Source organism: Gallinula chloropus (assembly GCF_964237585.1).
Source record: "Gallinula chloropus genome assembly, chromosome: 2".
Classification (NCBI taxonomy): domain Eukaryota; kingdom Metazoa; phylum Chordata; class Aves; order Gruiformes; family Rallidae; genus Gallinula; species Gallinula chloropus.
The window spans coordinates 40,287,992-40,313,389 of NC_140086.1; the positions used below are offsets into that span (position 1 = coordinate 40,287,992).

At 41.6% G+C, this 25,398-nt stretch overlaps 1 protein-coding gene across 1 annotated transcript in view; it reads left to right on the forward strand.

Moving 5' to 3' along the window:
* Window positions 1-370: 370 nt before the first annotated feature.
* CA8 (carbonic anhydrase 8) overlaps window positions 371-25,398 on the forward strand; it is a gene marked incomplete at its 3' end in the record, with an annotated part of 37,119 nt that continues 12,091 nt past the window's right edge. The window contains exons 1-4 of the mRNA XM_084260076.1: window positions 371-527; window positions 941-1,132; window positions 4,995-5,119; window positions 23,935-24,030. Coding sequence (XP_084116202.1) covers window positions 449-527; window positions 941-1,132; window positions 4,995-5,119; window positions 23,935-24,030 — 492 coding nt within the window. The 5' untranslated portion in view covers window positions 371-448. The remainder of the gene's footprint in view (window positions 528-940; window positions 1,133-4,994; window positions 5,120-23,934; window positions 24,031-25,398) is intronic.

The following is a 25,398-nucleotide window of genomic DNA, read 5'->3' on the forward strand; positions in this document are numbered from 1 at the left end:
GGAGACACCTACCCACGGGAGGGTAGCAGCTTGCCGGGGAAAGGGGGACGATACCGAGGGCAGCGGGAAGGCGAGGCAGGCGCGGGGAGCTCCGGCAGAAGGTCACGGCGTTCCCGCCACCACCCGGTCCGCTCTCCCCGCCTCCACCGGCTGCCACCTTACTCTTCTCCCACTCAGCCGCGCCCCGGGACAGCGACCGGCTCCCGGGCCTGCCCGGCGGCTGTGCCCCGGCCCTTGCCCCGCCAAGGCAACGACACCCGCCGGCGGGGGCGGGAGGGCGGAGGGAGGGCCGAGGCACGGTGCGGAGCGCCGCCAGCCCGCCTCGCCCCCTCACACACACACACACACACACACACACACGCTCTCACACACGCACATACTCGCACACACGCACTCACACGCATCGCCCGGCCGACGGGAGACGGGGCCGTTCTCAAGGTGCTTCCCCATGGCTGACAGGAGCCTGATCGAGGGCGACGAGCCCTTCCCGCACCGGGAGGAGGCTCCGGAGTGGGGCTACGAGGAAGGTGAGGAGCTGGCGGCGCTGCTGGCGGGGAGAAAGTTTCGCCGCGGCCGGGAGAGGAGGAGGAGGTGGCGGTGGGACTATTTTGAGTGGCGGAACGGAGAGAAAATCGCCCCTCCGGGCGACCCGAGACGCGGGGAAGCCCCGGCCCGCATCGGGCGGCAGGTCCGTCACCGCCGGCGGGAGATCAGCAAGGGGCGGCGGCGGCGGCCGCTCGGGAGCAGTCGCCGTAGCCAGCGAGCCGAGGTGCCGGGGCAAGCCACCCACCTCCCCCCGCCTTTAACCGGTGGGCAGCGGCGAGGCGGTCGGCGAGCGCGGGGAGGGTCTGGCCGGCCCGGGAAGCCGCCGTGCGGGGCGGGGGGTGGGGAGGGATGGGGGTGCCGGGTCTCCTCGTAACGGGTTTCCCTGGTGTCTCAGGAGTGGAGTGGGGGCTGATTTTTCCTGATGCTAACGGGGATTACCAGTCGCCTATTAACCTGAACTCGAGAGAAGCGAAGTACGACCCCTCGCTCCTGGAAGTGCGCTTGTCGCCGAACTACGTCGTGTGTCGTGACTGCGAGGTGACCAACGACGGGCATTCGATCCAGATTGCCTTGAAGTCGAAATCAGGTACGCTGAAAGACGGCCTTTGCTCTCCCCTCGGACTCCCTCCGCGTGTATCCCAGAGGGAAGGCAGGAGCAGCAGCTGCTCCCAGCAGCGAGCGGCGGTGCTCGTTCCGCGGGGAGTGCGGCCGGGAGGGCGTTGGGTAGGAAAAGGAGCGGGGTCTGCAGCGAGCGCGCCAGGTTTCGCTGCCAAACTGGGTGGTCAGTAGTCAGGTTGCTTCAGGCCATGTCCAGAATTCCCTCTTGTGGTGGTGTCGTCTAATTCGCTGGCATTAACAGCTGTCTGCGCTCAGAAGAACAACAAACTATTGCAGAGACGGTGTGATGCCAAGCTGTTCTGTACAGCTGGCAGAACTTGCCCTTGGTCTGAAGACCATGTAAATTAAATGAGCATTTTACATTGTTTTGCGTGGGTTCTGAATGCTAGCCACAGAAGTGGGCATCCTGAGATAGATATTCCAGTTACGCATGCACACGCTACTGATGACAAGCAGGTAGCAAAGCAATCTTCAGTTCTTAAAGGTGGGTTTTTTGGTGCCATTCATCAAATAATTACAGCCAACTAATAAAGGAAACAATTCCAACCTAAATGAAAGTGTAGTGTCTCTTTCAGACCTTTTGCATGGATAAACTGTATGAAGGAGACAACTGTCAACAAAGTAGGGAGAAAAAAAGCCTGTTGTGCTTTCCAGCACTGTGGTAGTTCTTGCCATGTGTTTAGAAGAACATCCAAGTTGCTCTAACCAATCTTAGCCAGTAACAGCCTTTGGGGGGCATTTATACAGCTGAACATTGTCAAACTGTGAGATGTTCCAAGTTTTGTTTCCTTCTGAGATCCCAGTAGTTCTGGGAGCTACAGCTGTACTAACACTGAGGGAGTGAGTCCAGTTTTACACCTAATTTTTTAAAAAGAAAGAGTTTATTATTTTAATAATGTTATTTTCCTTAATAATTTCCTTTCCATGATAGATGCCATGTATTGCTGCAACACAGAACATTTCTTTCCACAGAACTTTGCAGATTTGCAGTAGAATAGAAATTTTGTACTTGGAGTGAGTTTTATTGCTTTCATCAGAAGCAGAACTTTTTTTCCCAAGGAATAAGGTCTGCAGGATCAGGAGGTTCCTGAATTCTCCTAAGGAGAATTCTAAGGAGGAAATAAGAGTGACCACAAATGATGCCATCACTTGCATGCCAAAATGCAGCACCATCAAGCTTAGTTCTCCCAAGGGCGGTTTGTAACTTGGTAGCAATAACTGGTAGGATCTGAGTAACTCACCTAAATGCACCTGTAAAACTGTTGGAGACTTGAAAGGGGAGAGGACTTCTTTTTAACCCTGAATGCAGTGTGATGCCACGCTGATGAGTGTTGAAATATGAGAAAATGTGAAATAGAATAAAAGTTGATGACTGAGGTATGGAATTATGATTTAGGAAATTGTGTTCTACTTTCAGCTTTCCTTACATTTCATGTTACATAATTTCCCATCCTCCATCTGTAAACTGGGGATAATTTTTCCATTTTTTGGGGGGTAGGGAGATCTTTTGTTATCCCTGTCAAGAAGAGCAAATAGTTAATAAGCTGTGTTTGACCTCATATTCTGGCCAATTTTCAGGGATTGCGGAAACTCCTGCAGCTTCTTTTCCTCACAGGGGATCTCTGATGACAAATCCATTTAGCCAGATTATTTTAATGGGAACTGTTGAGCACTAAATGCTTCTGAAACCATCCAATTAGCTTGCAAGAGATCCATCATCAACTGTTATGTTAAAAATCAAAGAAAATCTTTGTGGAAAAAAGTAAACTGATTTAGATATGTAATAAAAATCAATTTGTCATTACTGGTGATTGATTTTATCCTTTAATTCAGGACACACAGTCCATCTGGAATTCCTAAATCCTTCTCATTATTTAATTGCAAACATTTTTCACAGGCTACTTCCAGTTTGATCATTATACATGTGTTATGCATTAGGTGGAAGAAGCATGACCAACTGTAATGGAACTGTAGATTGAACAAAAGCTTTGGAGGATACGGTACTAAGAGACAGTCTTCTCTCAAGCCAGCAGTGGATTGATGACACAGTGAATGATGGTTTCAGAATAATTTTCTTACAAGGATCAAAAATTGCTGAAAGGCAAAGCAAAGTTAAACATGTTTCATGTGTTGACAGGGATCAAGATTTGATGACAGGCCAAGGAAAGATAAATATGATTAATGCATTGAAGTACTTTTATCATGGGATCAGTTTATAGCTTAAGACTCAGAAATAAACTCTTTGAAGCTCCTGGAGATCCAGAACTACAACATACAGAGAACATTTATTTTACTCACACTTTCTCTAAGGGCAATATTTTAAGAGAAAATGCTTTATTTTCCTAAGAAATATTTGTATCGTATCTTTTTATTTGTCCAGATTTTCCTAAATATTTCAATTGTCTGTTTCTTCCAATATTCAGTTTTCTACATTTTTTCCTATGGGTTACAGGCATAGCTAGAATATAGATAAAGCAAGTTTAAGAAGGAAATCTGAACCTATAACTACATTTAGGGCATTTCACTTTAGAAACCTTAATGGCTGTTAGTTACAGAGAGTTATTAAAGGGGAATTAATTGAAATATTTTACTTTTTTCTCCAATGTAATTGCTTCTGAAAACCATAAATGATTGGATTCTTTCATTTATTTAAATAATTCTGAACTTTTGGTTTTGTGTTTGTACAGTTGCAATATGATTCAATTGCTAAATTATGTTTTAGTGTTACAATATGTCTTGTGCTGCAAACTAAGACCATTTAGTTTGTGTCAAAATAGCTTTATGGTATAGAACTTTAATTCCCTAAAGCTGTAGGTTATACAATTAAATAATCCATTTAAATTTTCAGAGATTGTAAAAGATTCATGCAAAGTCTAGGTTTTAATGGGGAAGAGTGTGAATGGCCTTAAGTAAAATCCAACCCTGCTAGAAACCAATATTCAGTGATTTCAGTGGAAAGTTACCTACAGCTCTCAGAGTAATATTTGATCTGAAGCAGGTTCCGAAATGCCAGGGCAAAATGTTTCCAATGATTAATAACAAAGTAGATAGGCCCTCACAAGGTACAGTTCCTTCCTTTTACTACATATAGTGGTAAAATTACTATTAATACAGAAGTCCTGAGCTACTATATACATTTGGTGTGTGTGTTGCAGCTGTGGACAGATGCTTCTGCGAAATTCCAGATGTTTAAAAAATAAAGGTAAAAAGTCACAGCTGCCTAGAAGCCATCTTTAAGTTAATGAGGTTTGTTGTTGCTCCTGTGTGTAGGTTTGATTGCATTTGGGTATGGAGGCATTCTGGGTCTCTGAGGCCTGACAGGTGGTATATGACTGATCACCTTTACCTAGCAAAATATTTGCAGTCAAAGAGTTCTCTATCCGTTTCTGGTGGCTTAGAGCAAATACAGGTGATGGAGATTAAGCATTCGGCCGAGCTGGAGGTAGTCACCAGTTCAGTTCAGAACACCTGCCATCTGTTTAGAGCACAGAACTACTGTCTTGATAACAGCAATAAACAAACTAACTCTTCTGACTGATAAAGGTACAGTGTTTTTATTTTGTGTCACAACCAGCTGTTCCATCTCATAAAACAAGGAGTGCAGCATGACAGCAGTTTCACTGTTGTTCACCGCTGCCTGAATTTACATCCTCTTCCTGCACGGTACTTCAGAAGTAAAGATGTAAAGTCTGTCAGCTTCACTCTTCTCCTCTCTAGTAGTGCTGATAACAAAGAAGCTTGCAACAATCTCCCTGTTGTATTTGGAGAATATATTCAGTGGCTTGTACACTTCAAAAGACAAGTTCCTTATCGTTTGTCTCCTTTCCCAGTGCTAATAGGGGGGCCGTTACCTCGAGGACACGAGTTTGAACTACACGACGTTCGATTTCACTGGGGGAGAGAAAACCAGCGTGGCTCTGAGCACACAGTTAATTTTAAGGCCTTTCCCATGGAGGTAAGAGCGACACCATGTTGGGTAACACCCGTTAAATGCAAAAGATTTTATTTCCTAGCCTGAATTCCTGGTAATTCAAAAGAGAGTTGCTTTTAGCTCAGCATCTTGCTGCTTTGTATTTCAACCACAAGGCTATCGTGCTGAGCTGTGCTTTAGTGCAGGTAAATTAGGATATGCACCTGGAACAGAATGCCTCCAGCACTCATCACATTGTATGATTAATTGGTCGTAAAGTTAACTTGCAGAATTATTAACTTCTGTCTTAATAATATTAGTGTTGTAATGAGATCTGCCTTTTCAACACTTCCTGTGTCACCTTGACTAATAGTTATAGATGGGGAGAACTAACCACTGGAAATAATAACAGCTTAGGTAAATTTGGAGTAAGTGTAGAGCAATTTGTTGGTGAAATAGCTTTGCATACCTGAAAATTGAAGATTATGTGATATTCTTGGGTATGTTCTGTTTTATCTCAATGAATAACAGAATTTGGAAACAGAAGCAAAGTGATAATGCAGTCTGAAAAAAATCAGCTGTTCATGGGGTGTCAGTTTGGGCTCCTAGGCAACCCAAAAGTCTGGGGCCTGTTTCTCCTGCCCTCTGGTAGCTGTTCATCGTATTATTTCACTTCCCACTGTCTCTTTGTTTACATTTGTCAAGGAGTGGCTTGGAGTATCACTTAGATCTGCGCTGCAAGACTGGTTTTAAGTTACACCAACCCTGATGGGTTTTTGTAGAGTTCTTTGGGTCATTTTTTCCTTATTTATCTATCATAATCCATCATGAGGAAATTCTGTTTCCTTTTTCTCTGCCTTGTTCAGTGCTAGGAAGTTTGTTACTGTAGTGTTAGATTCATGAGTACTATACTACTGGAATAGAACCAGTTTATGGAAAGGGATATGAAATGTATTAGAGCAACTACTGCAGAACTAATTGTAAAGAGCGTGTGGACTTACACAATCAGTCTATTTCTTAGTGTTGTTCAGGTACTTTATTGAAGAGTTTTGGGTCAGATCTTGGTTCTGCTGTTAACTATTTTGCATTGGTCCATCAGAAAAACCCATATAAAAAGTGAATCACAGAGGCTTTGCAGGTTGATTTGAGGCAGATCCTGGCAATTCAGGAAAATTATTTGAATGGAGATGACTCATCAACCAAAGGGAAAGGAGCAGAATATATACAATATATTTTATTTGGGCAGTAGGATTGTCAGGATACTGCAGTGCTTCCATGAGGCAGGAAATAACTTGTTCATTAAGAAACAGCTTTGCTTCGTGCTTTCCCTCAAGGCTGGTTCAGCATGTGGTGATCAAGATATATTGACATTAAATATGTAAAAACCTGTACTTGTGAGCCTGTAAGGGTCTCCCTGTTTCCCTTTTTATTAAGGATCACTTTGCACACAGTCTTGATGGTCTGTGGGAACAGTGTACCGATAATCTGCAGAAACCCCAGAATTCTGTACTCCAGTCCAGAGAAAAATACACTTGACCCAGAATTACAGAACAACAAACTTGATCTGTCATGAAGAGATTTTATTCTTCACCTATTTTAAAAGCAGCATGGTAGCTGCACAAACAGTCCTGGCACAGTTGAAGAACATCACCTGGCTGTGAACAAGCCAGTGCTATCCTGCCTCTTGCGGCTAAACATCTTCCAGCTAACTCCGATCTCTAAGAAATAATTACTGATACAGAAATTTGGTGGCAGAAAAAAATTGATTCATAATACACTTTTTATGCCGTGCAAATGTTTAATTTTGCAGACAGATCTGTATAGAGATTAATTCATCTGGCATGAAACAACAGCATCGTTTGTCATATCCAAGGTCAGTTGCACACAGGTGTATTGGCTGAGCCAGTTCATCGTCTTCTGCCCCATGTTGCAAGAAAATGCAGGCAGTTTATTGACAGATGAGCTGCATTTCCTTATGCTGTATGCACAAAGAGCTGCTATATTGAATCCATCTCAAATTGTCCAAATCAAATATTACAGTTGAGCAATAATAAAGCAGGTGCTTGTGATGTCTGTAAATGTTTTTGAAATAGTACTGAACTAGTTCTCCGAAAGGGGAGATTTTCTGTTCCATGTCAGGGATTACCCTTCTGTTTGGTTGTTCATTGGTTTGGTTTTGTTGGGTTTTTTTTGTTTTTGGTTTTTTTTTTGTTTTTTTTTTTTTTTTTTTTTTTTTTTTTTTTTGTTTTTGTTTTTTTTTAAACAATTGCTTTGATCAAGGGACAAGGAAATTTTATTTTCTTAACTTTTTACATTAGCATTGGTTTATACAGTTGTTGGAAATCACCATATTCTGAATGCATTTTGGGCTTGATTTTCACTGGCTTTGTTAGTTAATCAACAGAAACAGCAATGGGTGCCTATTTGGGCAATATACAAGCAGTCTGGTGTAGCTTATGCTTTTATTCTGTAGGAAATGCAAAATAAGTTGGCAGTTGTTTGTTCACAACTGCATGCCTAGAAATATGTTGAGCACTAAGTGCCTAAGTTTGGATCTTCTGCTGGTAGACCAAATCTAATAGGAATTTTCCCTAAGGAACTAGAAATTATTTACAAAGCAGACGAGAAGGATTTTAAATTATTCTCTACTTGTGGCAGGAGCACAAGTCATGGGGATAAGTATGAAAACAGAAGTACTTCGTGTAAGTGGGTACATTAACCCAACAAACTAGGCTCAGATTATATACTCCATTACACTAATATAAAACTGGAGAAGTTCAACAGAAAACAACTTTAAGTTTAAAGAGAGAGATCTGAGATGACTATCTATATTTATTGACTGGAGTAGCAGTCTGGTTTTTTAGGACTGAAGACTGTGAGGCTTTATTTTATTGCATTGGACCAGATAGTTGTGGAACAGCTTCAGATTATCAGTGTAATGATCTTTGCAAAGGATGACTTCAAAAAAGAATGCTGCTTTTCAGAATTTGGAAGAACTTTCTTCAGTTACTCCCTTAGTCTCTTCACCTTTGATACCGTAATGATTTTTATAAAAATAAGGCAATATCCTGTGTTAATTGGGTAATATCCTGCATCTCTTACTGCAAAAACCTGTTATCACTAGACAGCTGGGGCCGTTGCGCATGGTTAGGATACATAGTTCATGGTGAAATGGGTTGGACTACTAAGCTTGTGTAACTTCTGGAATAACTTCTTGAAATAATGCACACTGTCAAAAAATACTGTTCACGTGGCTTGGAGGCTGAGCTCACTGTTATTTTTATTACAATATGAGGTTCAGCATAGACATGTTTTCCACCTTCCTTGACTGAAGGAACCAGAATGTTGACAGAAATACGCCAGTGTTATCATTTTCACTGAAACATCTGTGTTTGCAATCTGCCAGGAAAGCAGGACAGAACAATAAGTAGTTGTCATAGGTAAAAACTGTATCACATCTTTTTAAACAAAGGAAGAGTGGACGGCTGTGTGTATCAGTACAATACACCTCTCTCTGTTCCATGAAAACAAGAGCATGAAGGCCGTTCTTGCCTTTTGGCCAGAAATTGGACTCTCCAAGTACTTCTACTGCATATAAACAGTGTTACTTTGGCTTTTGGCTGAAGTTACTTTGGCCACTGCTGGTGCTAAACATTTAGTAGTGGTCTTAACATTGAGAGGCTTGTTTCTTGCCAGCAAATGGAACAAGGTACCAAAGGTGAGACTATGCTTTACAGTACCCATTCCACAGAGCAGTAAACCCGACACTTACACCCATGTGTGAGTTACCCGAACCTGATGTAGGTGTAAGGAAGAGAGGAACCTATCTGACATTTTTGTTCCTCTGCTTCATGCCAAGAGTATAGATCAGAGAAGGAGGAAGAACAAATTAAGAACTAATGAAACGCTGGCTCTCTCCCTTACCTTTGATGTATAAAAGGGAGGTAGAGAGGGGAAAGAAATAAAGGTATTTATTTTTCTTACTAACAAAGTTAAAATAGGGGCAGCTTCAAATGGAAGCCTATTGTACCTGATTTCTGTATAAACGCAGCATACTATAGGTCCAGATTGAATCAGTTCACAGTAAAAAAACCCAGGAAAGACAGCAGGAGAAAGTAAACTGTATGACAGCATCATTGTTTAACTCGTGTAAAAAAAATAAAGAAAAAGTTTTCACTGCTTCTGAAGTAAGGGGAAACAGAGGAAATTGTGCTTTAAAGGTGTCTCTTCCTCTTACTTACTCAAGTGGTGGTGTGACCAAAGGCATAATCTGACCATAAGGGAAGAGTTGTTTCCAGGCTGCTGCTCTGAAAGAAAACTGTGTCTGAGAAAATAAAAAGGTTCCTTTCATCACATTTTCTGTAATCCATCCATCCTCTTTAAAACATAGTATTATACTAGATGAGAACCATGTGAAAGCTCTCAGTAGAAGCGGATTGGCAGAAAATAATGTAAAAGTTGTTTCCAAGTTGTGCAGGAAGATTAAAAACTCTATTTCTGACCTACAATTTTTTTTTTTTTTGAGTAGAACAGAAGAAAACCCAGTTGCCCGAAGGACCAGAGTCAGTACTGTACAAGAAAATAAGATGTTCCTTTCTGTTGTGTAATGAAGAGCAGACTAATTCATTCTGTACGGTCTTTCAGAGTAACTGGAATACCTGCTGCAATGAAGTTAAATACAATGCAAAAACCGTATCCTACCCGCAATCGGATTTAAACCATTAAGTTTTCCTTTGTTCACAGGAAATGGTGCCTGCCTGAGGATCTCATCAAAAAGTTACAGCTTTAGGGCTTCAGGTTAGGCTGTTAATATTTGGCTTATCTGCTCAGGTCCTTACAGTTTCTGGTGTGGGGATTTCTCTATGCCAGTAGTTTCTAATATGTGAGTTCAGTTCTGATACCTGTGGATTTTTTTCCAGTAGCTTTAATAGGACTATGGTCTCAGTCATAAACCCTAAAAGAAAAGGTTTTAAATCAAGGAGTAAATCCTGTTGTCTTACTGTCCTATTGATTACTGTCTTGTGAAAAAAAGATTAATTCATTCTGCTCACTTTTGGCATCACAAGACCTATGAATGAAAAGTATATTGCTTAGGGAATCATGAATTTAACAGGAGGCAAAAAGAACAGATTCCGGAAGGGTTGAGGTAGCTTCATGCTGGGGTCTGGAACTCTGCTTAGACATTGTTGAAGTTTTCTGGTGGAAAATTAACTTGTTACTCAAAGGCTTGGACATTTTTTCTAGTTTTTGGAGTCATTGCCAATGAATACTGTGAGCCATGATTAAAACAGTGTGCCTTATAAGAAAATGCTGGTATTCATCTAAGAGCTATATTTTTGACAGGTTATGAATAGCAGATTAATAATAGTTGAAAGTAGATATGCCCATTGGACATTATCTAATTTCTGAGGATAGAATTGTGGAAAAACATAGGAAAATCAGGCCAATATCTAAGCAGATGTTTTTAGTTTTGTTTTCCAAATCTGCAGTGATTTATACAGAAACAGTCTTTTATACATTATGTAGATGCCATTTTTGAACATAACAATAATGCTTAGCTTTACATAGGACTCCAGGGGTAAAACTGGTCCTCGCTCCAGTTCTGGGCCTCTCACTGAATTGTATTTTACGTGCAGCTGTTTAAATATTTTTCTGTGTTTTTCTATATACCATACGCTCTGTGGTCCCCTAATTGATGTGACTTCTGGAATACTAGGAAAGACAATAAGATAACACCAAGATTACCATCATTGTGAAAGCAGACATGAGCAGCTTATGATTCTTGAGACTGCTAGTTGCTACGCTCTTTTAGTATTATATTTTTATTGTGGTTGAGGGTTAATTTGACCTAAATAGGCACATGCAGTCTCTGAAGTACACTTTGTTTCTAGGTGATTTGTCAATACGAACTTGGATTGGTCCTTGTTTTGCTCAGTCACATACAGTTTAAACATTTCAGGTGACGTCTTTGTGCTCTGTATTGTGGATTCTTGAAAAAAGCAGGTGTGTAAATGGGCTGATGTGTTCACACTGACATGCTTTTAGCTTGGCTAGTGCCTGAGAAATGCTCAGTTAAGCTCTGTAGAAGAACTGTACACATCTTCATGGGTAGAAAGTGTGATTTCTGTGCAAAATCTGCAATTTATTTAGTGGATTGTGGAAGACATACAAGCTTCCAGACACCAGGTGAAAGACAAATGGCATTAACAGTCTGTAGAGAAGCTTCTTCATCCTTTTGTCTCTCTTTTAAGAGTTATCTTACTTACACCTAGTCACGTGTGGAGAAGCTTCATGACTCATATGCAGCTAAAAGTCTTTAGAGGTGGCAGTTGTAATAGACTGTGATTTGTAACTCCTGCCAGGTTGGTGAGTTGCAGTATTCTTTTAGGAAATAAATGGTCCAAACTACAAATGACCGAGCGTAACAGGAAAAACTCTTCTAAGGGGATATGTCACAATGGAAAGAAGTTGGGTGAAGGAAATGAGAATGAGAAGAAAACAAATACTGATTGAAGAGGGACCCTCTTCTCTGGGCTTCCTTTTACATCTTAAATCAGCTTATTGGTCTGTTTCTGCCAGAAGTTGAGGACAGGCCTTGCGCTTTGCCTGCAATAAACACTTTGCACCAAATTTTCTTGCAGTTGTACTGGGCTAAGATGCAACATTCAGTCACAGCATGTAGTGACAGGTTTGATAGCTGTGCATCCCTGCAGAGGCAGGCAAGTAACTGAACAAAAAGGCTTTTAGGAATCCCTGCCTGTGGTGGCAGCAATATAGCCTCTGATACTTCTGTAAAAGATGTCAATCTTTTCCACAGCTTGAGCAGGATTAGATCTTTGCTTTCTCCTTACCTTGCTTTCCCACAGAAGTGTCTTGGTGACAGTGGTTGTACTCAGGGATGTAGAGGCTGCTATCGTGACATTCCTTATTACAAACCCCATTCACAGCTCTAAGAAGACTGTTAGTAACATCTCCACTCTGCTGCGGTAGAAGAGTTTGTGTAGTCACTTAGAAGATGGGACTTTTGAGGACGAACTAAGTCCATGTTTAAGCACAAGATGGCTGTTCAAGCCTCTTCCTTGCTGTTTTTCTTGTCTGTGTGCCCTTGTCGTGATTTGCTTCAGTTGAATATAATTTTCTAATTTCTGCCATGACTGTTGCTGGCATTCTGCTCACATCTTGCCTAAGCTTCCTGGTTCCTTGGTTTTCCTGTTTGGTTTTCCTTGGCACTTTGCCCTAACCACTAGGCCTAACTGTTTTTCTATATAAAACCTGTCATTTATGGAATGAGCTAGGAAAGGAGATTCCTTATTTTCCTCCCTTTCCATGCTGTATGCTTGTGTCAGGCCTAGTTCCTAGGTTGGCCCCGGTGCATGAGTGAATACTGAGAAGGATATAATAGCTTTCTGATGCTAAACCCTGAATTTTGTGTTTTGTGATAATGGTGCCCACATTCTTCCATTTTAAAAGATAAAACTTAAAGATCATCAAGGTGCTGAAAACCTTTGAAGGCTTCCACAAGTATTTGCTGTTACGCCCGAGTGCTTCACAAGCACAAATAATGTAATCCTTAAGACATCAGTGTGAGGGAGACAAGTTCTGCCATTGTCAATGAACTGGCAGAAAACAAGTTCAAAGGGATTAAATGATTTAAGTATGATCATACATGATGCCTTTTTCAGAACTGACAGAAACCTGACTCCTGACTCATGATTCCTGGATGTTTGAATTCTAGTAAGGCTTGCAGACACTGTTGTATCAAAATACCTGATTTGGTTATAAATACCAGTGCAGCAATTCAACCACAGGGCTGTCTTATGCCCTAGTCTATAGACCACCCTGTTGCTAATGAGATAGTCTCGCTGGTCATTCCTGTCTTCTCACTGTGCCAGCATTAAACCTCATAATAATGACTTGGCATTGGCAACAGTTAAACTTTAACAACATCTGTGGAGTTTATGGAACTACAGGAGAGCAGAAAAATATGTATAACTCCATCATGCAATCTGCAAACTTGCAATTTAGGAGGAAAGTGAGATGCATAACAAAGTTTATTATTTCAATGGAAACATAACCAACATTACAGACACCCCCCCCAACTTGAGTTTCCTAGAGGAGTGTAGTATGGAAGAACAACTGCTCACTGGCAACCAGTCAAGATTATGATTTATGAAGATAATATGCAGCTACAGATTCTCATCTCTTTAGAGAGACCCTTAACTTTGAAACACAGAGAACTGTGGAATTCAAATTGGTTATTAGTAAAACGTAATAAATTAGCGAAGAAGGAGTATTTTTTATTCTGCCTTCATTGTAGAAAATTAAACTTGTGATTTAAATCCTTCTACATATGAACCTTCTAGTTTTAAATCCAGGGTAACAGATTGAAGCCAACACTTTGTGGAACTGGACATGCTTATATTAAATGCTTAGTCATATAATAGCACTTCCAGAATTAAATACTTAACCCATAGCACTTGGTGTTTTCTGTCTTATTGGTGACATTGCTAGCCAGTAATATCATCAGCTATTCATCAAGGGCCAGTCCTTTTGCCAAGCTTCGCTCTTTCTAACTGTGGAGCTATAAAAGCACGTGCAGACACACACATACACCCACTCAGGTTGGCCAGAATCCAGAGTAAAAGCAGGATGGAGGGTCCTGCACTAAAATCCTTGCTTTTTCTTTCCTGGCCTTCATAGTTCAAGGGAAGGAAGAAGAAGGGCTTGAATCTGTATTTGTTCCTGTTAGCATAACTAAGGGCAGGCCCAGTGCACCTCAGCCTACACGCTTATTGGAGCCAGATGTGGTATCAGAGAACAGTATCCTGCCCTGTGGTGCTCCTTGCTTTACACACTGAGCAGAAACTTGGAACAGTGAAGAGCCTGACCTATGAGTCTGCTGATAATAATTCTCTAGCTTTTCATTTTCTTACTGGTTGGGTTGATACTGAAAGTCAGCAATATGGAATCAAGGGTGGTTTGTCTTTTTATTCCTTTTCTTAGCCTGTATAATTTTATTACAGTTGGAAAAAAAATTCTTATTAATTGCTGTTTTCATTGCATCTTCTGTGTAGACACACTAGAATTCATCCCTTTCAAACAGGAAGAAAAAAATAAATACAAACTACAAATTACAGCATATGGGTGTCCCCTGTACACTTTAACGTTTTGCCAGTGTTTTTTCTAAGAAACAGGCAAGCTGATGTCAGCAGCCATGAACACATGGGGAGAAATTTTTATCTTCTTGTCAAGGCCTGGATGGAAGAGGTCTCAGCGGGGTTTGCAAAGCTTTCTGTGGGTTGGTGTCCTTCACAAAAAGTAAGACAAATTGACGTTGGTGGTGTGGTTACATTAACCGTAAGATAGTTTATACCCATGTCTTGTTTCTCTGTGACTGAGAGAACTGCCACGGTGCTTGGCTTTGTGTCAGCCTCCTTGTGTCCCCTTCCCTTTTCCTAACCTTGTATACACTGGAAATGAAGCCACTCTCTGAAGAGTTAGTCCATCGCTGGTTAGAAGAGGGACACACCTGTTTTCCTTTTTTTTTCTTAAGTTTAAATTACTTTTATTTTTTTAGCCTTTTGGCTTCTTTTGTCAAAACAGACCATTCAATTCCATTTTTTTTTCTATTTACCTCACTGTTTATAGCTGTAGTCTTTTGAATCTGTCTGTATGCATATATGCTTCATGGAATCATAGAATGTTTTAGGTTGGAAGGGACCTTTAAAGGCCATCTATTCCAACCCCCCTGCAGTAAGTAGGGACATCTTCACCAGATCATGTTGCTCAGAGCCCCATCAAGCCTGACCTTGAGTATCTCCAGGGATGGGGCCTCCACCACCTCTCTGGGCAACCTGCTTCAGTGATCTACCACCCCCATATTGAAGAAAGTTTTCCTAATACCCAACCTAAATCTCCCCTTTTCGAGTTTAAAACTGCTGCCCCTTGTCGTACTGCTACATGCCCTTGTGAACAGTTCTTCCCCAGCTTTCATATAGGCACCTTTCAGGTATTGGAAGGCCACTATAAGGTCTTCTCCAAGCCTTCTTTAGGCTGGACAACCCCAACTCTCTCAGCCTTCCTGCTGTTTTAATGTAATTTCTTCGAAGAGCCAACAGTTCTTTGTCCTATAGGAAAAGAGGCTACTGCATGTACTTAGACTGTTCAAAGGAAACATGAACCTCTGGTTAATATTAGGTGTTGCAGTGGTTTTGTTAATCTTTTTCAATATGGCTTACCAGTGTAGATTCTTCATTAGCACAAGTGATCTGCCATAGCAACTGCAAGAGTGTTTCCTGAATGCTGCAAGTAATTCAGTACTCCCACTGTTCCTACCTGTTCAGTGGTACCCCTGAAGGCATGCCACATGGTTGCCTACATTGCTTTTGCAAGGTGTGCTTGGCTGACTTTTTGGAAGGAGAATGAGGTTTGAAAGGTGTATTTGCAACCTTTCTTTTTAAGATAGAACTAAAAAAATATTTTGTTTACAGCCAGCCCTCTATGAGAGATGTTCATGGAGAGGAGAACACCGGTTAGCCAGGGTTCTGGACTACCCTGATATCCCAGGCGAGCATTTATTCTTTGTGTTTTAGCTGTGAATTTATACTGGACATGTACAGCATCTCACACTGTGACTACAAAGTTGTTTAAACAGGATACTTTGTACTCTGCTCCAACTTGATTTGTTTGCACCTAATTTCTCTGATTTTAGATTACAGACTTCTTTGTTCTGGGAATGTCATCTTGTTCTGTACATATTTGGAGCCTGACGGTTAACCCACAGACTAGACCTGCTAGATCTTTAACGCTTTCAGTAAATGGTAACAAGCAGAAGTTTGGCAGAAGCTGTGCTTTCCCTTCTCCCACATTATATTAATCAGGGATTTTTTAACACTAACAGTGTCCTCACCCGTGTTTCTTGGCACCTCGTCTCTCGCAGCACTGAAATTCGTGTTGCTTTCAAGGATAGGCACAGTGTTCCTTTATGTTGCAAATGATCTGTCACAGTGATCTGTGTATGAAAATGTAAAGATTTACTTTCTGCTGAAGTACAGGAGAATTTTGGCACTTGTCCACAACAGAAGCCTTGAAAAATTCAAGTCTACAAGCATAAACCAAGTACACTGATTAATAACCTAAGCACCCCCCCCGGCTACTTCCTCATCCTCTTCGTCTTGATTTTGCCCAGAGTTTATGATCTAGTCATTTGCTTCTATTTGCATTTGCATTTTCAGAGGAAGCTTATTTACCTTGGCTGAACCGTGATGTTTAACCATGCAGGCTCTGTTAATGGGTTTTTCTATATTTCTTTGTGGCATGAGTATGTACACGTACTCCTGCTTCTTCTAAGATGTTTTCCAGTGGTCTCTGTATCAATTCCATTAACTTTTATTTTCTAAACCTCTGCTTCAGGCTGTTAATAACTAACTTTCTATTTTTTTAATCACTTTTCTTGAAGCTGTGTGCCCTGGTCATATCCTTGGTTCCGTCCCCTTGTGAGGATTTGGAACTTAATTACTATATGTTATGGTCACTGCCAGCAGCTTAGTCAATTGCTTCCTGAAACAATTCAGTGCCAAGTCAAGTATCAACTCATAAATTCTGGTGTTCATTTATAAAAGCAAGACACAATTTTCCACATTTTGTCCTCCTGTGGTGTTGTTTATGCAATATTTGCGTTGTCGGAATTGTACATCCTTATTTGTACAACTGGGCTGTGTTGCCTTCCATTATTAATAGCTGAAATCCTCAGCTTCATTTTGTCCCCCTCAAACCAGGAAAAAGACTCTATGCTGGCCTTAGGTAGACAGTTTCCCATTTGTGCTGTTCCCTCCTGAAATTTTATGGCATATTGTGAATGAAACTGGAATATACTGGTCTAACAAATTCAGGTGAGTTCAGGAGAACAGTTCTTAGCTCTACAATCTTTTGCAAACAGCTTTAAAGCTGCTTTAATTTACCTTAGGGCTATAGGTACATCCCTGACATGGCGTTTATGTGGAATCAGGGCAGACTTTCAGCTCCATTCTCTTTCACAACCCTGATATAAATATGGCAAAAAGCAATATGGTCATCCTTTCCAAGCTAACACATTTTAGTCTAGTTAAGATTTGGTGGTGCAGTATTAACCTACCTATTAGTCTTTTGGGCCTATATGAATTGAAATAAGATTTGGGAAGATAAAAGAGCAATAACATCTCTCTCATCCTTAGATGCCTTACTGTCCTAGGCTAAGCAGTCTCTTCTGGAGCTTGTAATGGCTAGTTGCACAGCTAATAAGAAACAGCTGTATAACCTAGTTCTGATCAAGGAACAAATCTTTCCAGAAGATTTAATTCACACATAATGCAGTATGCATTGAAGGAAGAAGCTTTTATAGTAATTAGCTCCTTAGTAAAGAGTAAGAGCGTGGAGAGTAGACCTAGTACAGTAGGCAGCTGCAGCAGCAGCGTAGATTCAAGCAACCTAGTGACGGCGATGTCACAGTCTGATGTTCTAATAGATTGCCATACAGATCTGAAGAGGATCTGTTTAAAATGATGGGCTGCTATTGTGTGTAAGGCACGAACAGGAGGAGCCTGTTGAACTGAAGGATCCCCCATGTCACAACCTTTAGCAAAATGGGCTATGGTTGCCAACTAGGTTGAGGCAGGCGAGTGTTTCATGCTGTGTCCTCCTGCCTCAGCTGCCAGCGGTTCTCTCAGGCAGTAAGGCCCCTGTAGGGCCTGGTTCTGGTGCCAGGGAGGTCAGGAGGAGTTCTGCTGTTGGCAAACATTCTTACCTTGATGCCAGTGAGATGCCGGGTTTTGACGTTGTTCCAATCTGCCTGGCTTAGGCAGTGGAAGCCCTGCACGTTGTTTCATAGGGATCCCAATGACAGACGAGGGTTCCAGTAGTTTAGCCGTAAGTATTAAAACAGCAGTTACAGTATATGCACTCCTTTTTATGGTAGCAAGTCATTCAAATTGTGCAGGTTAATACCAAATTTGCAGCATTAAGGTGGTATAAGAGTGCAGAAACATTTGAGTGCAGAGTCCTTCTTCCCTTACCATTAATCAAGTATGTCATAACAAAAGATGAGCTGTGATTTATTTCAGGGTATATTTTCTTATAAAGCATGATCCTGTCTCATGTTTGGCCTGCCACTTGGGTCACATATGCAGCAGTACATCACAGTAAGGGACTTTCCTGACATTGCAAGAGTTGGCTAAACCTTGGTGAAAGTAAATGTAGGTGAAAATTGGTCATTCATGTAGGTCAATGACTAAAAGGTTATGAGAAAGAGGTGTCATTTTGGTGGTTGTGGGCAATTTGTGCCTAGGATCCTCAACAGAGACTCTTCTGGGGAGTGTGAAAGTGCAAGAGGCAAAGGGCACAGATTGCAACAAGACAGATTCTGATCAGTTACAAGGTGATAAAATCCTTTGCGAGGGGGGAGGTCAAACACGGAACAAGTACAGCAGTATTTAGTTGGATAAGTCCCTGAGATCCTGATCTGGCTTTGAATTAGTAGCTAATTTTGAAGTTTGTGCTGCTGTGAATGGGGGAAGAGGCAGTTGAACTTCAGGGGTGACTTCCAACCTAAATTATCCCATCATTATGTGTTTTTTTGTGTGAGCTGGGAATAAAATAAGGTCAGCAACAGAGCTTAAAAGATCATTTTTGTTCTCGGTGAGCTTAGGACCCCACAGATTTCCAGAGAGCAGCCAGAGCTCCAGACAGGGAAATAATATACCTGTTTTTTTAACTTTGTTTTTAATTGAGAGAAACTGGCTTCAAGAACTGATAAATGTGCTTGGTCATGTAGAGTGACTCTGATTCTTGTCAGAATCTATCATCCCAGGGACTCTGATTCCGTGCAAAAGTCTGCTGTCCTGGGCCTTTTATTTTTCTATTGAAATAAAGGCTATTTCTGTGGTAGAGAAAGGAATAGATTTAAATATAGGGTTTTCATTTGTTTATTGACTTTAAGGCAAGAGTCCTTACTCGGTTTTGAGGAAGCCTTGATTTGCAGGAGGCCCCTAGTTAATGTTTGTGTCGGCTTTTCCTAAGCAAGGACGTTAGGACTGGGATCTTCTGTTGTCTTTTGGTCCAGTGGGGACTGGATGAAAATGGAGAAAACTATCAGAGTTTATTCCATACAGAATAACACTTCTGCAGGGTTCGCTCTGCTACCTGGAATAATTTCTTAATCTTCCCTGTGAAGGAGAGTCTCTCCAGGTGTTCACAGAACAAATCAATTTTATCAGCACTTTACTATCATTTGACTTTGTGAGTTTTCAGTTTATCTGATTTTAAACAAGTCACTGCTGCAGTTCTTTGATTTTCAGCTGGAATGTTAAAAGGCTCCAAATTAATTTTTTTTATACAAGAGAAAAGTGTATTTTTTTTTTTTTTTTGGTTTTTATGGTACAAAGTTTCTCACAGCTTTCTGATAGTTTTGTGAAAATGTGCTGTCTGGCACGCTGAGCCAACCCCCCCCTGGTAACAGCAAAGCTGACTCCCGTTGGTTGTGTAGAACCATTGTAACTACTGAGCATCAACACGTTGGCTAGCAAGTTGAGCAGAGCCTCTCCTGCCATGCTGACATGTACAGCTTGTTTGTGCTCCAGATGAAGAACACACAGCAGTAAGCTGCCAATGCACTGCAGCTGATTATTTAAAAAAATCCACGTGGCTGTGTCCATATCAGAGACTGGCACCCCTTGTGAGTGCACACTTTTTATGTAGCAGTCCCAAATCAACAGAGAACTGAAGGTTACTGAAATACAGAGTGTTAATTTAATAAGCCTCTCTGGCTATTGCTACCGGTAGACACATGGGTATGAAGCTGTCAGTGTACACAGGCATTGTATTATATTGACAGTTTCAAGATGTGTAGGGGCACAGGGCTCTTGCCTCTGTGCACATCCAATTCCCTTAAATGTTAACAGGAGTTACAAGCCGTGTTGTTTGTGGACTGTGCTCTCTAGAGTTCATATTTTGTGATGTTTGTAGACTTTTTAACCGTATTTTTGTAACTGTTATCTGATGTTTTCATCTGATGTCATACTACAAACAAAACCAAAAAGCAGAACAGCTCCAGAGGACCACATGAACACACAGGATAAACTACAAATTGAAAGCAACACTTTGCTACAGGCACTCAGACCTTACTACTTCCTTGCTAATATTTCCCTTTCTGAATCACTTTTTTGTTTGCTTACCCAGCTCCTATCAGAGCTACATTTTTTCCTACTCTGTAGAAGAATTAATTTGATTTGACTTCCATTTATTTAAGTGCCTGTTGACATCTGTTTATTTATTTAAAAGTGCATGCATGGGCTTATCAGAGCAGAAGATGCGAGGCCTGTTGGTCTGTTGTTAGGGAATATTATGGTATTAATTATTATTTTCCATTAGGTTGCCTGTCTAATTGCAATTTGTAAATCCTTAATGACAGAACCTTTTATATCACTTTGATGCAGAATATAGGAACATAATAAACACACTGCTGGATCAGGCCATTGATCCATGCAGTCTGCTATCCCTAGTAGTGCCAGTGAGGGATGCTATATGTAGGGAGAGCATGTGAGCCTGACCACTGTTCGTTGTACTTCCCAGTTATCTGCTGTCACAGGACTAGGAGTGCTAGAGGCAGCATCTTTACCTGTTTTCTTTAGTGACTGGTTTTTTATTTGTCCATAGTTTGTCTAATCCATTCATGAATTTGCTGATACTATTATAACACCACAGTGTTTATACCAGCAAGTTTACAACCTACTGTGTAAAAACCAGATGACTAATCTACTGTAATTATCACCACCTCTAAAGAAGTAACGCAGTAACAGCTGAACACAGACCAGAACTCCGTTCTACATTGGGCTTTAGCAGCCCAGCACAGAACAAAGGCTCCTGTTCCATGGACCATAGTGTATATTTAAAACATCCTTGAGCAGAACCTCAGAGTTACAAACAACTTCGGACCAGAAGTGCTGAGTGCCTGTTTCACTACCTTTAGTGATCACAGAACCACAGACTGGCTTGGGTTGGAAGGGACCTCAAAGATCATCTAGTTCCATCCCCCTGCCATGGGCAGGGACACCCTCCACTAGACCAGGTTGCCCAAAGCCCCATCCAACCTGGCACTGAACACTGCCAAGGAGAGGACAGCCACAGCTTCTCTGGAGAACCTGTTGCACTATCTAACCACTCTCACCTAGTGAACAATTTTTTTGTTATAACTAATCTAAATCTACCTTCTTTTAGTTCAATGTTGATTACTAAACCTGAGCGTAGGCTAGGGGTGTCTGGATTAGCCTGAAGCACATCCCTTTTTTGTCTTTTATGTTGTGTTTTCCTGACCTCTGTTGAACTAGCGGACAGGAAGGAGTCCTCGTGGGGATGCAAACACCTAAAGATACTGTTAAAGTGTGTAGCTAATACTTAACTTACTCTCCCCATGTCCCCTGGAGGTGTGGAAAGGGTTGCTGGCCAGTAGGTGTGTTCCTTGGAGAGCAGTTCCAGCTGCAGGGCATTTCACCTTTCTGCAACACCGAGCATATTGTGTAGCAGATCCTTCTGTCAGGCACAGACCTCTTAATGTTTTATAGTATTATGCAGAGGCTTTAGTGTCATTTTTCTAGCTGATATATCAGGTATGGAAGTCTCTGCCCTGATGAGCCTGCTTCCTAAGACAGGAAAACAACCTGCTTCTGGATAAGCTGGGGTCATTGCTGGCTCAGTCTGACGTTCTTGCTCATTTTCTTCTTGCTGAGGCTCAACATTTTCCTTTCAAATCTTTGGGAAAAAAAATCACTGTTGTCAGAACGCAGACACACATCAGATTACGGGCTTCACCTCCACAGAAGCCTAACACGCCGCTAATGCCACGGCAGCTTTAGCCAAGGCCCCCGCCTGTTGGCACAGTCAGAGTCACGGTCTCTTTACGTCTGTCGATCTCTCTCAGCGCTATTGTTCAGCCGCCGAAGGACAAGCTTGCCCTGACATTGCCAGCCACCGAGCCGCGGTGCCACGCACCGCTGCTCCCTCCGCGCCAAGGACACTGCCCGCCCGCCAGCGCTGCCCCAAACGCGTTCTTTCCCCCTTCTTAAAGTCAGGACTGTGGTGAAGCTCGGGGGACTCCGTGTGCCCCCTCTAGTGGATAGCTGCTGGAAACGCCAGGCTCGTCCCGGAGAGCGCAGCGCTTTGGATTTACCTTCCTAGGTGGTGGTAGTCCCGTGTCTGCTCAAGGGAGTGTTGGAGTCTGGTATCTCAGTAGTTGATCCTGTCGTTTTTGTTCGTTAAAAGCCAAAGGCAAATCGAACGTGTTACAGAGCTTTTTATAGGTGATAAAAGACACACGTTCAAGTAAATCCATGGGCAATAGCAAGACTGCGTGGTTCTAACAGGGAGCATTTGTGTGTCTAGAAGTTTTGTAAGCCTGGACAGGTGCCTTTGTGTCAGTGTTCCCACGTGCAAATGAATTACTCATGTTTTTAAGAAAAAGGTTTCCTGCTTTTAGCACAGCAGGTGCCTTTGGCAATCATGAGCAGAATTATTTGTAAGATTATTTGGCATTTAATTTGATTTACAGTATGTTAATGTAAAGTTTTATTATGACTTTTGAATTGACAGTTGTTAGGAAGAGTACCCAAAATTCTCATTGGAGATTAAATAAGGGGAGAGGGATTGCCTGAGGAACTGGTCTTCTGAAATGCTGTGGTGCCCGGGTGAACTTCTGCTGTGTAAGGGGCAATAAGCATTTCACAGAGGCTGTTACTGGGCAGAACACAAACACAAAATAGGAAGACACACTATCTGTTTTAAAAACTAATTTTGCTGAAGGCAGAAACAATGTTAGATAACAGGGTGACATTTTACCTTCTTTGACACATGACTGAGCAAAACTTTGATCATGATTTTACATCGGGAATTTAATCTAACAGTTTGTATATTTTTTAGCTGATTTATCTATGCGGAATGTGCAAAAGTTGTTGGCAGATAAACTTCAAAGCAGCTGTGCTTAGGATGTTGAAGCTCTGCAATGTTATCAGACCTGGCAACAGAGATTACATTTTAGCATTAGTGCTGAAAAAACGCGTGTTTGAAATGCATATAACCTCTCAGTAGATAGTGCTGCCTCTCCCTTCCCCTTCCCCTTCCTTTTCCCCTTCAATTTCCCTCTTCCCCTTCCACTTCCCCTTTTCCCCTTCCCCTTCCCTTTACTTCCTCCCTTTCCTCCCTCAGAGGGAGTCTGTAAAGCATCGTTAGCATAGCTATTCACACCTTTATTGTAGATATTTGGTAACTAGTTATACATCACTTTCTCTGCAGCTGACCTTTTTGCCCATGGTATTCCTGATGTTTAGAACAGGAATCCACTTCTATGCATGTTCCCTTCCAGTACCTGAAGGGAGCATACAAACAGGTGGGGAATCAGCTTTTTAAAAGGGCAGACAACAGGGGAATGGATTAAAGCTAAAGGAAGGAAGGTTTAGATTAGATATTAGGGGGAAGTTTTTTACAGAGAGAGTGGTGAGGGGCTGGAAGGGGCTGCCCAGAGAGGTGTGGATGCCCCGTCCCTGGAAGTGTTCAAGGCCAGGTTGGATGGGGCCCTGGGCAACCTTGTGTAGATCCAGGCCTGGAGGTTGGTGGCCCTGCCTGTGGCAGGGGGGTTGGAGCTCTATGATCCTTGGGGTCCCTTCCAACCCATGCCATATGATTCTGTGATTCTACATGCACAGCCTTAGGCATGCGTGTATGAACGTACACACACACACACACACACACAGAGCGACGTTTGGTTAATTGATGTTAACCACTGGTGTTTTTTAATTACAAAATAAATTTCTCTGTCTGTTTGTGTTACTGTCTTTTAGCTTCATCTAATGCACTGGAACTCCACACTCTACAGCAGCATTGATGAGGCGGTAGGGAAGAAGCACGGCATTGCTATTATTGCTTTGTTTGTGCAGGTAAGTTTCCTGTGTTTCACTTGTTGCTGTGCACTATCATTTGTCTGAGGAAAATGAGTTACTTTCCATTTTCTATCATTTTTAATGTTTTCATAAAATAAAACAATGTATGTCTTCTGGTATTTGTTCAAAAGATTCTTCTCAGTCATGTCTTCTGTGTATGCACTAAATAAGTAATTCTTGTTTAAACAGGATGTTGGAAGTGTGTTTGCTAAAGATGGGACCATACTTAGGCAGCCATCTCTCTGTGACTCTGGCTATAAGCAGACATCAAACCTCCTTTCCTCTGAGCACAGAATGGCAGGAGGTACAGGTGCTTTGCTACATCTGTAATGTGCTTTTCTCCATTCCTGGCCAGGCCTGCTGCTCAGAGTTTGAGGAAATATATAGGGGAGAGGAGGCAAGAGGAAGAAAAATGCCCACTAACTCATTGGCACAGCCCAAAAAAATGGTAGTAGGATTGTGCTTTTCTGAACACAGTGACAAGTGTGTTTCTTCACACAGGACAAATGTGAGGTGGGGTTGTATAACTTCTTCAGAGATGACAGACTGAGAGTGTAACGAGCCTTGCCACAGACCCTCACAAAAGCCTGTGATGAGGAGGCCTAAAGCTTTCTAAGAAGGTGTAATGCAAACTGGGAAGTTAGCCCCATAATCTAATTGCAGTTGAATGTTTTCCAAGGGCTACATCCTATAAAGAAGATTTTTAGTTTTCATCCTCAAACACCAGATTCTCATCCTCCTCATGAGAAATGGCAAACTTTGTATTTAAATGGGTTTGGAGGAGGAGGTTTAGAACTTGTGCTTAGATCGAATGGATTTTCTTTCACAGTGATGTTATTAATTTGTCATATTTCATAACGAGTTTATGAGTGCCTTTGAGCTTTACCTCTGTTTGAATTTAAAGGTACATTGGTTACAACTCCAACACTTAGATAGAACTGCTAAAAATGGAAGTTAGAAAGTCTTCAGTTTTGTATCCTAGAGGGCTGTGTGATAATTGCTTATGTAAGTCACCTTCTAATTCCAGCAGAGGTAACCTTTGATTTAGAAAGTTTTATATAAGTTCTTAAATTTAAATCTGAAACTTCAGTGATACATTTTCCATTCCTGGTGTCTCACCTTCAACAGAGTTCTGCAGCATTCCAAAGGGCTTTTTCGTTAGCTGAGAAAGACACCATATAATTAGAGTTGACCAAGGAAAAATGGTATTTGTGCTGTTTATTAAAGGAGTAGGGAGAGAAAATTTGGTGATCATTTTCTTTTCCTGTTAAAGGCATGGAAACATAATAGCTTTGCACTGCATTTCTCAAACACATCATTTTAAGGTCAGCAAAAATATTTTTCCTAATTTAACTGGCAGCCCTT